Genomic DNA, 14,358 nt, shown 5'->3' with positions numbered 1-14,358 from the left:
AAGTTGAAAGTCCCATGAAAACCTGTGACAGATTGGTAGCTGGACCTGCTTTCGTCTGGTACATAATATTATACTTTATTTAGGGGGCATTTTATGGATAAAGGCTACCCTTAGCGCTATTTATTAAAGTCTACTTACATTATATGAATATGTGTATATTTATGGTATAATGCTTACTTTTGTGGTGTAAATGTGGAAACAAGTTTGTCCTTATGTTTGTTGCTTTGTCTGTGGCTTTTTGTAGCTAAAGTATTTAAACTTTATAATGGTAGAAAATTAATGAGTAATATCACATCAATAACCTGTAAGTGGCTACTGCTGACCAAAGCCCTCTTCTCGCACATAGAAGGCGAAGGTTTAAGCATAAATAACCACGCTTGCTCAATGTGGGTTTGCGATATCAGCCTATTAATTAGAAATTATAAGTTTAGGTTTTCTCACGATGTTTTCCTTCACAGTTTGCCAATGATGTCTAAATAATCTTAGAAAGAGCATATAATTCGGAAAAAGTCACATTGGTACTTACCGGTGGTAAGTTTCGGACACGCACTCTCATGCAAGAGAAGCGGGCGTCATAAACCTATATTATAATATATTATATAACCTTTCTTTTTTTAAAAAAACGTTGCCCCACATTAGGATTTTCTCCTATGTCGTGGGTGCGTTTACAAACATACAAGTTCACATACACATGACACCCAGACCCGAAACAACAATTTGTGGATCACACAAAGAGTTGCTCCGTGCGGGAATCGAACCCGCTACCCGTTGCGCGGCAGCCAGTTGCCCAGCCACTGCACCAACCGTGCAGTCAAAACTCGCAAAACTCGCAAGTAAAAGCTAATTACACAAGCCTTATACAAACCTCACCGCTTGAGTGAAGCTATTCAAAGTTCAATGACCTGTGACTTGCACAATAGATGGATTTGAGGAAATATTTTCTAGAACATTTTATTTGAAGTGTAGGTCGAGGCTAAGTAGGGGAGATTTTGATCTCTTCAAGTTAAGTTCAACTTGTGTTTTTTTCTAATATGGGTCAGCTGTGTAATGAACTCTTTTGAAGTATTGAAGGAATGGTGTTGATATAAAAAAGCTTGTCCTGATTATGAGATTTATTTTTTATTAAAGTGAAGACAGACTTAAGAGAAGTCTGTTTAAGTACTTAAAATTTTATTTTATTTTACAGCACAGCCATTTCATTGTTTCATTGTTAAGGAAAACAAAAAAAAAAAACAGTTACAAGCCTAGAGGAGAAAAAGCGACATTACAATAAATAAAACAAATACTAAACCATTAACTATCCCACTTTTACCCAAAAAGAGAATTATAACATATGTTACATTATATTATAATTGGCCATTATAATAGTGCCATTCCACTTATCCTTTTTGGAAATTAAGTTGTATGATGTTACGTTATAACACTGTAATACATAATATATGTAATTTTAACTATTTTCGACAGAAAATCTTTAACATAATCCAGACAACGTTGTTTTGTTTAATTTCAAAACCAAACATCCTCATATAACTTACTCATCACAAAATATAACCACATCACACCCTTAGGGTGTGTTTCCACCAGGAATGTGCCATGTAGCTATGCTACGTAGAGGTAAGCTGTGAAACTCTGTGACCATTTCCATTGACAATAAACTATGTAGCTGTGCTATGCAGACGCGTCACCGCAAAGTAGCTATTCGACGAAGATGCGCAGCTCGAATATACGATGTATCGATAGTAGGGAAACCATCTAGAGCACGCATCTTTCTATATAAAAAATATAGCTTAGCTGCATGCATCCATTTCCACCAGTGCTAAGCTAGGTGTACCAATGAATATAATTACTAGAAGCCAAACACATCCACAGCAACGTAGCATAGCACATCTCAGGTAGAAAAGCGACCCTTAGACTCGAAATTAAATCTCCACAACGCAACGTTCGTCTCACCCAAAATTAGTTATAACGTGAATTAAGTAAACTGAATACGCTTAAAGCGCTTCAAATTGAAATAGATACAACGTCTAATACAATTGTACATCTGTTACTGATCCCTTTTATAATAAAAGTGATGATATAAAGCGGTTTTCGTATTGCGCTGTAATTGCTGTTTTGTGTAATATTCCTATTGGAATTGGGTAAATTAGTAATTGTGCTTATAGTTTTAGTACATTACTATGTTACGGAGATAGATAATTGGATTTTATAAATAAGTATTCATCAAAGGTCCACAACAGTCCAGTCCAATATGGGACTCCTTTTTTTTTAAATCCCACGCTTAGCTCAAGTTTTTCAGAGTGAGATTTTTTTAATTAGTCTATAGCCTATCTACCCAGTAGTTAAACAGGTTATCTCTGTAGTCAACGTCTAATGGTATTAGTAATTTTCCAACAATATTCAGAAATATAGAAAAAATATGTAACACACTTTTTAAATTACAGTGACTTATATGTGTCATCTGCGTAAAAGTATCCTATTGACTCTTGTTGATACAAATCTTTAATTATTCGTCTGAATTTGTTGTTGTAACCTTGCAGATCATATCGTACCAATTGGATGTTGATTTCTGGGACACTATATAAAAATAGGTTGTAGTTTTGAAACCTGGACATGTTAACGAGTCTGAAACCTATTGTGATTGTGGCCAATTAATGACCCTGAAGTCTTTGAATATGATATCATCTTACACAACTTTGATACGTATTATAATCTAATTACATTTTCTATGAAAAACAAGCGTGATGTATCTCAAAACGTATAAAGTACAGTAACACAAACAATAAGAGTTACGCTGAAACTTTCAGCAAAGTTCAGAATTATTCATGTTTGTTAGAACGCTGTTATATGATACTTCTTCCAACTTGAACCGTTTCATGCGTGAAGACGATGATGAAACAATTATGTATTATGTATTATCGTCATGTTTACTTTTTTAGAAATAAAGTGTATATACTATCTAGTAATGAAATTAAATGAAATTTTATTTTATTATAACTTTCGTGAGACATGCTTATTAATTTTTATTCTATGGTTTACTCACGTAACTGTTATAATTAAATTGATTTGCAAATATACTACAAACAAGAACTTTTGCACGTCAAAATTTGTATAAAAAAATAAACAAGATGCCTTTGGCATTTCCTAGCGAACTAACCAAGGAAAAATGCTGAAATAAACTCAAAGGTCATTGTCACTTTTAAAGTCCAGACACTATTTAAAAAAATAATGTGTAAGTAGAATGTGGAAGAGAAAAAGAGAAGTATATTTATTTCCTACGAGTTGCTTTAGTTATTATTACATCTATTCTCCACTATTTGATGTCCGTCACCATCTGCCAGACGAACATTAAGATAATTTGCAGAAAGTCGCTGGCGTAAGTGGCTTCCAACCATTCGAACTGGAAGTAATGGATTTGGTCTACGGGTCATATTCACCAACGAAGAAATAAAAATAATAATTTTATTTTCACACTTAAATGACTCTTCAGTATCTACAAAAAAAAAATTAAGACCGTAAATATATCGTTGATATAACCAACTCGTTTCAACTTTCACAATCGTAATGTTGAATAACCTTAAGAATAATTTGATGATACTTATACTAACCTCATATACTCGTCGCCTCAAATATAGTCCCGTATAATATGATACACATATATTATGTTTAATGTTAAACATTTCTTACGAAGTTTTGTTAAGTATGTACTTATGTATATAGAACGGTCTTGAGACAACCGCAGTGCGACTTATATGAGTTGTTGTCTATGAATAATTGTTGAAACTTGTGTGGTTTATATATTACATTTATAGAAGTTAGTATAAAAACAGTAGCGTTCGAATTTGGCTAATTAAGTGAGTCATATCATTAAAATGTTGCTCCAACACTATGGAATAAGCTGGTTAAAGAGCATACGGATCACCTAATGGTAAGCAATCGCCGCCGCCGTGCTGGCCTTTTGGGGTTAGGAATTTAAGGATTGTTGGGGAATCGGGAAAGAGGGTAATTGGGCCTCCAGTAACCTCACTTATACAACGAAACACAAAGCATTGTTTCACGTTAGCCCATTCGTGCCGAAGAATGGCTCTACCACACTTGTTGCATGCAAACATGTTGCAGGTTGTTTAAAACACAAAATTTTACATGCGCTTCGCATATAGACCCAGAACAACATCTAATAGATAACACAAACAAATATTCGAGATTCAAATAATCTAAATACAGCAGCCAATTGCTCAACCACTGCGCTAGCCATGCAGTTGAAGTATTTAATGCATTATCTAAATTGGACGTTAATGCTTCAACGAACCATACAAGTGAGTGGACCGTGTTTGTACTTAAATAATGTTTGCTCTACCTATGGAATGAAGGGGTGCGGTGCCAAAAGACCTCCCCGTGGTGCACCCTGGGTACAGGTAATAGTCCCCCTAACGGGGGTGATAGGGTTGGAGAGGCTATTGCCTGTAGCGAACTTTTGGACGGGGCGGAAGAACCCGAGATGGGTTCTGGGGGCGGCGGGCTTTGTGTTGGCACATGGCCTGCGCCTCCGAGGGGGCGTCACTCCGCACGTCTCTCTGAACCTAGCAGAGAGCGTGGCGGAGAGGCAAGGACGGTGCTCGTTGTGCACTCACCCTGCCAACGAGCAGCATCGGGGCACAAGTTGTCCTCGATTGCAACCGTTGACATCGTAATCCGGGAAGAGCTCATAGTCATGTTTTATGACTCTGAACGGGACGAGGGTCTTGGCTTGATCGCCCGGACCGCGAGGAAGTTAACCTCTATAAAAAATTCCTCCAATACCAAGTTCTGGTGCGCGGCGAGGGTATGCGTGGCTGAGGAGTAGTGTCAGTCTCGAGCGCACCCCCAGCTAGGGGACCGGTGGACCCTCTAGTTGGGATACAAATATACACTTACCCAGGTACAGGGGGCACTGCCTGGGTGGACTGAATATTTCCCCCACACTCGTGGGAACTGTATGCAGAAAGTTAAATTAAATAAATCACCAGAAGAGGAGAAGGTAGGCGAGCTTAGCTCGCCTCCAGTTGTTGTGGCAGAGAGCCCCAGTGGCTCTGGTGCCCGTGGGGAGGCGCTGGTCTCGTCCGGCAAGTCCCACACACGGGCCCCAAGTCGGAAGGGGTCGGACTCGGAGTCCGACTCCTCATCTGTGTCTGGCGTGAGCGTCATATCAATGCGCCAGACAAGGTCGAGTTTTAAGCGTCCCAGGACGGAGGAGGTTCGAGGACTGTCCTCGTCCTCCAACACGCAGGAGGCCCCGGCCCCTCCTAAAATCCCCACGACTGCGCGGGGTAGAGGCAGGGGAAGGGCCAAGAGGCTGTCAGCCACTGCGCGGTCCAAGCCGGCTAAGCGTCTGGCCGCGGAGGATGCCCTAAGAAGTGGCGCTCACTCAGACTCCTCTATAAAGGAGGTCTCAGACGCCGACGGTATCGAAGGCGAGCGCGGCACTGGGACGCTGCGCCAAACCGTCAGAGAAGCGCTCCGCCAGGTAGCTGGGAAGAAATCCCAGTCTACCAAAGCCGCTCAGATAAAGTTGATGGAGGCTGAAATAATGGCGGCGGTCTTTGATGTGTGCAAAGTCCCCTCAGCGGGAAAAGTGCACCACGAGCTGGCCGAAATGCGGCAGGAGCTGGCGCGCTTATCCGCCTCCAACGCGGCTCTGGAGACCGAACTTCGGTCTACCAAGGCTGAGCTAGCCGCTTGCCGAGGAAGCCTTCCTCAACCCTCGGCGGAGCCCGATATGCTCGGTCTGATGCGCAGGGAAATGGCTGCTTTCCAGCAGCGTTTTAATGTGCTGGAGGGCAGACTCCTTCGTCCCTCGCTAGCGGCCTCGAGCTTAGCGACCTCGAGGTCATATGCGGCTGTTGCGGCCAGGTCCTCGACCTCCTCTGGTCAGACTGGCTGCGGTGCTCAAACGGTGGCGAGACCACGAGCGGCTCCTCCAACGAGGACCCCAGCACCCCCAGCGGTGCAGGCACCAGCTATACCGGCGGCGAACGCGTCTTCAGGACGCAAAAGAAGGAGAAGGGGTGCTGCGGTTCAGCAGGCTGAAGCCCTAGCCACAGGTGCGCCTACCCCGACAGCAAGGGGCCCAGATGGCAGTGAGTGGCAGGTCGTCGGCGAGGCGAGGAGAGTCGCCAAAGAAGCAAGAAAGCGCCGCAAGAAAGCGCAGCGGCAGCGGCGGCAGCAGCAGCGCAAAGAGAAGCGCGCTGCGGCCTTGCTTCTCGCCCCCAAAACCGCGGCTGTAGTGATAACATTACAGCCCGATGCGGTGAAAAGGGGCATGACATATGGCGACGTCCTCGCCAAATTGAAGGGGGCGGTGACTCCCGCGGAGTTCGGGGCCCCTAACGGGTTCGCTATTAAAGCGACCGCTACAGGAGCCCGTTTATTGGAGGTCCCCGGCGCAACCAGCGGCCCGTCCGCTGACGCCTTAGCCGAAAGGCTTCGGGCGTGTCTCGGTGCGGACGAGGTTCGCGTGTCCAGGCCCACTAAGTGCTTGGATCTGCGCATAATGGGCCTGGACGACTCCGTGACGGAGCATGAGGTGGTGGCCGCTGTCGCCAGGACGGGAGGGTGCCCTGCTGATCAGGTCAAAGCAGGCACCATCCGTCCGGACAACTCGGGTCTGCGAACGGTGGTCGTGAGTTGCCCCGTCACAGCGGCCAAAAAAATTAAGGAGGGCAAAAGGCTCCTGGTAGGTTGGGTCTCGGCGCAGGTCAAGCTGCTCGAGGTCCGGCCTCTGAGATGCTTCCGCTGCCACGTGGGCCACCACGTAAGCGTTAAATGCACCTCGGAGGTTGACCGCAGCGACCGCTGCTTCCGCTGCGGTCAGCCCGGTCACAAGGCCGGTACGTGCACCGCCCCGCTGCACTGCGACGCATGTGCGGCGGCTGGCAAGCCGGCCAACCACCGGGCCGGGAGCAAGGCCTGCTCCCCGCCTACCAAACCCAGGGGCAAGGGCAGGCCCTCCGCCGCCCCCGTCGTTTCCACCGCCGCCACCGTAGCAGTCGCCACTGCCACCGCCGCCGCGGTCAGCGCCGGCTGTAATGCCGCCAGGGAGGAGGTTGTAATGGATTGCCATTAATGAATCCATTCCGCCTCCTCCAGGCGAACATCAACCACTGCGCCGCTGCTCAGGATCTCCTGCTCCAGAGCATGGCGCAGTGGTCGATCAATGTTGCCGTAGTCTCCGAGCCGTATTTCGTCCCGCCCAGGGATCACTGGGTGGCGGACTTGGACGGCTCGGTGACCATCATCTCGTCGGCCGCCGCCGGTACCCCGACTCTCGAGAGCGCTCGAAGAGGCCGGGGTTGTGTTGCAGCACGGTTCGGAGAGATCGCTGTGGTGGGCGTGTATTTCTCTCCGAACCGAACTCTCGCCGAGTTCCACAACTCCCTTAGGGAGTTGGTCGCCGTCGTCGTCGGGTTCCGTTCCCTCCCCGTACTTGTCCTCGGGGACTTCAATGCCAAAAACTTGGCTTGGGGTTCCCGGTTCACTGACGTTCGGGGTAGGATGGTGGAAGACTGGGCTCTGGAGACAGGCCTAGTCGTCCTGAACCGGGGTTCTGTCCCCACGTGTGTGCGGATGCAGGGCGAATCGGTGGTGGATATCTCGTTCGCCAGCCCCGCTCTGTCACCCCGTGTTGTTGACTGGCGCGTTATGGAGGAGGTGGAGACGTTTTCTGATCACCGGTATATCCGGTTCAACGTCTCCGCCGAGTCCGCGGACCCGCCAGTCAGACAGGCCCCATGTGGCCCGCGTTGGGCGCTAAGACAGTTGGACCGGGAGCTTTTCCTGGAAGCCGCAATCGTGCAGGCCTGGGTGATCCCACCGGACAGGCCTGCCGACATCGACGAAGAGGCAAGATGGCTCCAGGACGCCATGTCCAGAATATGTGACGTGGCGATGCCCCGGGTCCGGCCAGGTCAGCGCAAGCGCCAGGTGTACTGGTGGTCGCAAGAGCTGGCTGCTCTGCGCAATGCGTGCGTAGCTGCGCGCCGCCGGTACACGAGGCACCGCAGGCTCCGTATCCGCGCTCCAGACGCGGAGGTAAGAGAGGCGGAGTTGTACGAGGGGTACAAGGTGGCGAAGGCCGCCCTCAAAGCGGAGATTTGGCGGGCTAAGGAGGAAGCCCGCCGGGAGATGCTGGAGACTCTGAACAGAGATCCATGGGGGCGCCCCTATCGGATGGTGCGCGATAAGCTCCGCACGTGGGCTCCCCCACTGACTCAGAGTCTCCGGCCAGAGGTCGTAGAGGAAGTAGTCGGCACCTTGTTTCCCCGACTACGGAGGGGTTTCACCCCTCCATCCATGACTCCGCCCCCTGCGGTGCCCAATGCGGGCCACAGTGACGACGACGACGACATCGTTCCGGAGGTGACCGAGGCAGAACTGAGAGCGGCGGTGCGCCGGATGGGCGCCAAGAACACCGCCCCAGGACCCGATGGCCTACATGGCAAGGCGTGGGTCCTGGCCTCGGAGGCTCTCGGGCCTCGATTAATAGGTCTCTATAGCGCATGCTTGGAGAGGGGCCAGTTCCCACTTCAGTGGAAGACGGGAAAACTGGTCCTCGTGAAGAAGCCGGGGCGCCCTGCGGACTCTCCATCCGCATACCGGCCCATTGTGCTGCTCGACGAGGTGGGAAAAGTCTTCGAAAGGATAATTTCGAACCGCCTCGTCGCGCACTTGTCCGGATCTGGGCCGGACCTCGCGGATGGCCAGTTCGGCTTCCGCAGAGGGCGCTCCACGGTGGACGCCATCATGCGCGTAAGGGACCTCACGACGGGGACTGCAGTGTCCAGGGGTAAGGTCGTTGTAGCGGTGTCTCTGGACATCGCCAACGCCTTCAACTCCCTACCCTGGAGCTGCATACTGGAGGCACTCCGGTATCACCGGGTTCCTACCTACCTCCGTCATATAATCGAGGCCTACCTGACAGACAGGTATGTCATATACCCCGGTCACCAGGGCGAATGGAAACGGCGAGAGATGTCGCGCGGTGTTCCACAGGGTTCGGTTTTGGGACCGCTCCTGTGGGATATCGGTTACGACTGGGTGCTGCGCACCGACCTCCCGAACGGCGTCAGCGTAATATGTTACGCCGACGATACGCTAGTGTTAGCGCACGGGAGGTCGCACCAGGCGGCGGCCAACTTAATGGCGAGAGCGGTTGCGACAGTTGTTGACAGGATCCGGCAATTGGGACTCGAGGTGGCGCTCCACAAGTCCGAGGCCATGTGCTTTCATGGCCGCGGGAACGCGCCACCTCCGGGTGGGTCCCAAATAACGGCGGGAGGAGTTTCCATCGGCGTCGAGACGACGATGAAGTATCTAGGACTCGTCCTCGACAGTCGATGGAACTTCGTGGAACACTTCCGACGTTTGGCTCCTAAGTTGGAGCGGACGGGGGCTGCACTTAAGCGGCTCCTGCCAAACCTCGGGGGGCCAAATGCCTCCTGCCGGAGGTTGTACGCGGGGATCGTGCGGTCCATGGCCCTCTACGGCGCCCCTGTGTGGGCGCCGAACCTGATGCGGCGGCCAGCTCGGGCGCTGCTCACGTCTCAGAGGGTCATGGCCATCCGGGTGATCCGTGGATATCGCACGATCTCCGGGGAGGCGGCGAACCTCCTTGCCGGATTACCGCCGTGGGATTTGGAGGCGAAGGTGCTCGCGCGCGTGTTCAGTTTGCGCGCCGACGCGTGTCGCCGGGGCGAAACTCCACTGCCGCGCCAGATCAGTGCGTGGCGGGACGAGCTCCGGCGCGATCTCATGGCGGAATGGCAGCAACGACTGTCGCAACCGAGGGCTGGGCTCGCTGTCATCGCAGCGGTAAGTCCCCTCTTTGAGGAGTGGCTTGAGAGGCGCCACGGCGTCCTCACCTACCGCCTAACGCAGGTGCTTACCGGACATGGGAGTTTCGGTAGGTTCCTGTTCCTTATTGGGCGGGAGGAAACGCCCGGGTGTCATCACTGTGAGGACCGCCCGGAGGACACAGTAGAACATACGGTGGCGGTGTGCCCTGCGTGGGCTGAGCACCGCCAAGTCCTCAGGGATGTGGTCGGCGACGGCGACCTCTCGCGCCCGGCACTGGTTCAGGCCATGGTGCGGAGCGAGAGGGACTGGGATGCCGTCTCCTCCTTCTGCGAAGCAGTCATGCTAGCTAAGGAGGAGGCGGGGCGCGTGAGAGAACGAACCTCCTCACGCCCCAGCCGTCGCGAAGGACACTCCGGGCGTAGGGGATCCCGAGACGATCTCCGGCCACCGTAAGTGCGGGCCTGCGGACGGCGAGCAAGGGTAGCTCACCGCCCGAACAGAACCAGACCCGTGCGTGCGGCGCGTCGCGTTCCGCGCGCGCCTCAAAGAGCCATCAGACCACCACAGATGGGGCCCAACAGGGCTGATGCCTGATCCGGAGCTGCGGACTACCTAGCGGGTTTACCGGGGCTCCGGCTCGAAAAGCAGGAGAAGGAACGGGGTGGTTTTTAGTCAGTAAGAGTCTGACACTCCCTCTCGCCTCGCCCAAGGCGAGAAAAGTCATTGGATGATTTTCCCCCCTCAAAAAAAAAAAAAAAAAAACCTATGGAATGAAAACAAAATGCAACTGTATTCAGTAGTGATCCGAAGTACGTCAGCGAGCTAATATTGATAAGCCTTTCATTGGTAGTCGCATTCCTACTAATTATGTGCTCAAGCAATTTCGTATTGATTATGTAGGTAGTCTTTGTAGGTAAAGTGGAATGTGAAGTATGTAGCAAGGAATATTGATTCATATTGCTCATGCTTTTAAGAGTGAAAATCATCAAATAACTCCTCCCACTTTGAGTGATGCTAGAGGCAGTGTCAGACTATAATTGACTAAAAAACATCCCGTTCCTACTCCTGCTTCGATTCGGAGCCCGTTCAAAAGTGTGTGTTTAAAGGTTAATTGAAATAAATGCTTTGACTTTGACTTTGAATGTATAGAGTACAAAATACCGGTGCGAGTTAACTAAAATTTCATAAAAGTTTTTAATTGAAGCTTGTAATAGTTTTAGTAATAGTGTAGTTTATTTTAAATAGGGATGATGACGGGGTATGAAAATTAAAAATCTATTTAGTCCGTCAGTTGGGTAATGAAAAAATATTTGACAGATATTTTTTATTCTGTCATATAAGGTTACAATAAGCAAAATACGTCATTTCTACGTAGAAAACGTACTTAGAAGTGACGTCACGCAAATACATATCATATATTTAAAAATATGTAATCTAAAAGATGGACATTAAAATAAAAATTAGTCATCTATCCTATTGATCAACTATACCTTATGCGCCGTAACAAGGTGCGGCTGACAGATTCAGTAACGTTCCGTATCACTCTTGAAAGTTGCTGCGATTTAAAAATTACGCCTTAATATTTTAGCTGTATTACATTCGTATTATGTTAAATCATTCGGAAGTGTCGTTAATTAAATTAAAACCAACCGGAATGTTCTAGTCTTTATATATAAAATCTAATGAAATGAAAAATAAAGTAAAGTGTTATGCGTATAACGTAAAGCCATAGTCGTGTTTAGTGATGGGATGTACTGCTACGATGGATAGGCAGTCGATGTTTTTTTAGAATAAAAAACGAAAATCGTGCATCGTTCAATTATCATTCTTAAAAAACCTTTAATTATGTGGGTAAATCCACTGTAGACGCGGCTCTCTCTGCCCAAACCACAGTGACATTATCTGAGCAGAAATATGTAGTAGGCATTTTTCTAGACATTTCCGGCGCCATTGATAATGTGTGGTGGTACTTAATCTAACATATACAAACTAATATACCCTTGTTTTCTTCACGGTTCTGTAAAACTGAAACTCTGAAACACCTCAGTGCTCGGTCATAAAATATTTATTTTGACAAGCATATACACGTAGTTAGACTGCACAACTAAATAACACACACATTTAATAAAAAAATTAAAGAGAATTAAATGTATGCTGCGAGTATCGATAGCGATAAAAAAAGATTTTTCTAATGTCCATCCCTAAAGAGAGACGTCAACGTCATACTGGCATCTGTCAGCCGCACCTTGTTACAGCGCATAAGGTATAGCCGTGCTAGATTAAGTCATAGCTTAGTCAGTTGTTATACCTTATGCGCTGTAGCAACTTTCAAGAGTGATACGGAACGTTGCTGAATCTGTCAGCCGCACCATGTTACGGCGCATAGGGTATAGTTGAATTCGAGTCTGTTTAGACAATAGAATAGGAAAAAACAAATGCTGTTAGACTCGGGAGTCAAGTCAACGACCTTGCCCTTATTATAATCACTAAATCAAGGCAGTAGACAAAACCTAAAAAAAAACAAGAATTTAGTCCAACTTCATGACTAAACTAACCCTTATTCCAATAATACCAAGACACAAAATCGCTTAGTTGTTTACGTCTTCTGTCGTCAAGTGTTTATCTTTGTTCAGTTCACTGGCTTTTAAGGCCGATTTACACTAACGTAAGTACACAGACTACACATTGAGCTACACAAAACCAGTTTATCGTAGCCTCGCTTTATATGATCTTTCTTCACACTCAAAGATCAGTTTATACTGGATATTCATAATTTGATGTGTTTATAGTACAATAGTATACCTCGAGCTAAGAAAGACCAGTTTATCATGATCTCGCTTTGTATGATCTTCTGTCACATTCAGAGGTCAGTTTATACTGGTTTGTATGACTTGATGTGTGTAGTGGTGGAAATAGATGCCATTGTTGAAACTATTATCGGGAACTGTTTTGTGGTAAAGGTAGAGTGGAACACATTTGTCGCCATCCCTACTCTTTGATCGGGTGTAGTGAGACTTGGGTTACTGCGGAAATTAATTACGAATTTAGTGGTATAGTGTTGTTGTCAACAACCGAGATCGATAAAGAGATATTATTGATTAGGATTAAAGGGCTGTATATTTAAGAAACACCAAGGGAGTATAGTTCTCTGATTAACCTAATCCTTTTAAGCTGCGATTTTTTTATAAATAAACGTTTACCCAGACCCGAAACAACAAATGTAGTTGAGAGTTACTCCGTGTGATAATCGAATCCGCTACACGTTACGTGGCAGCAGGTTGCCCAGCCACCGCGTCAAACGTGCAGTCAAAGAACGACAAAGCGATAAAGCTAATACTTTGTAATGGTCTCCATTTCAAAGTATTTTATGTACAAAAAGCTCTTCAGTTCGACATTAGATTGGTATGGGTTCAGTTAAAACTAAAAAAATCTAAACACGTCATGCTTGTTCACAGAGCATCAGATCGGTCTCCGTTCGACGGTTCCTGCTGCTCCGGCTACCGACCTGTAGACTCCGCCAGTTTGGACACTCCTGACGAAGATGAGATGGACCCGGTGAGACATTTATACCATTACTCATTAATAATTAATTTATTTTGATAACTGTACAGACAGTTCCAATTAATTACCTGTACATTTACCATATAGCTCATTACAAAAAAAAATTAAATTCAATCTCTAGTAAACCAAATCTACAGATAGGGTAATGAGAATATTATTCGTGCGTACTATTTCTAGCAACGTACCGCTGAGGCACGTAGTATGACCTTCGTAGCACTTCTCGTAGCGATCCCGCATAGCATAACCTCCGTAGCACTTTTCGTAGCACCCGCTACGAAGCGTAGCACGGTAGATAAGTTCTTTACTAAAGAAAGTTTTCGGTTTAAATTACATTATACTTGTAAAAGTACTAAGCACACACATGCATATATGTATGTATCCAGTATAAAATGACCTGTAGCAGTATAAGAATATTTAAAAAAGGGAGGTTTTCTTATATTGGGATGTTTTATTTTGATATTTATGTAGAAGTAGGTTTTAAATGCTCATTACTTATTCTGTCCGTTGTGGCGTTTTGGGACGTGTGGTAACATTTGTTGTACTAATTAGACTTGATGTAAATACATTGAAATATGATGTAAATAAATTGAAGAAGACATTTTGTCTTTATATTTCATTTAGTCGTGTTTCGAGACAAACAGATGTGCTCAAGCTACATGTAAAAGTAAAATATTATTATTATTAACCATATACATGTAGGTATCATAATAATGAAGATTGATTAAAAATTCTATACTTTAACGAGATAAACATAAGTCATATTTTCGCATAAAAACAAATATTCAAATAAACCATGTATTTTATCAAACTTAATAACGACATCAAACAATATAACACCATAATTCCTTATGCGAACACGAAGGGAATCTAATATACGTGGCGTTGAACTACATCCAAGCAAATTTCAATCTTGATCCATCGACTTAAGCGACAAAATTAATTGTCAAATGCCAGAGAACCTAATTTAAA

At 46.7% G+C, this 14,358-nt stretch overlaps 1 protein-coding gene across 1 annotated transcript in view; it reads left to right on the top strand.

Moving 5' to 3' along the window:
- LOC118277540 (uncharacterized) overlaps positions 1–14,358 on the top strand; it is a 150,624-nt gene that overhangs the window by 115,461 nt on the left and 20,805 nt on the right. Inside the window, exon 4 of the mRNA XM_035596381.2 lies at positions 13,284–13,383. Within this exon, the coding sequence (XP_035452274.1) occupies positions 13,284–13,383 (100 nt within the window). The remainder of the gene's footprint in view (positions 1–13,283; positions 13,384–14,358) is intronic.

This window comes from Spodoptera frugiperda, chromosome 10 (genome assembly GCF_023101765.2).
Source record: "Spodoptera frugiperda isolate SF20-4 chromosome 10, AGI-APGP_CSIRO_Sfru_2.0, whole genome shotgun sequence".
Classification (NCBI taxonomy): Eukaryota; Metazoa; Arthropoda; class Insecta; order Lepidoptera; family Noctuidae; genus Spodoptera; species Spodoptera frugiperda.
This window is presented reverse-complemented; position numbering and strand designations above follow the sequence as displayed.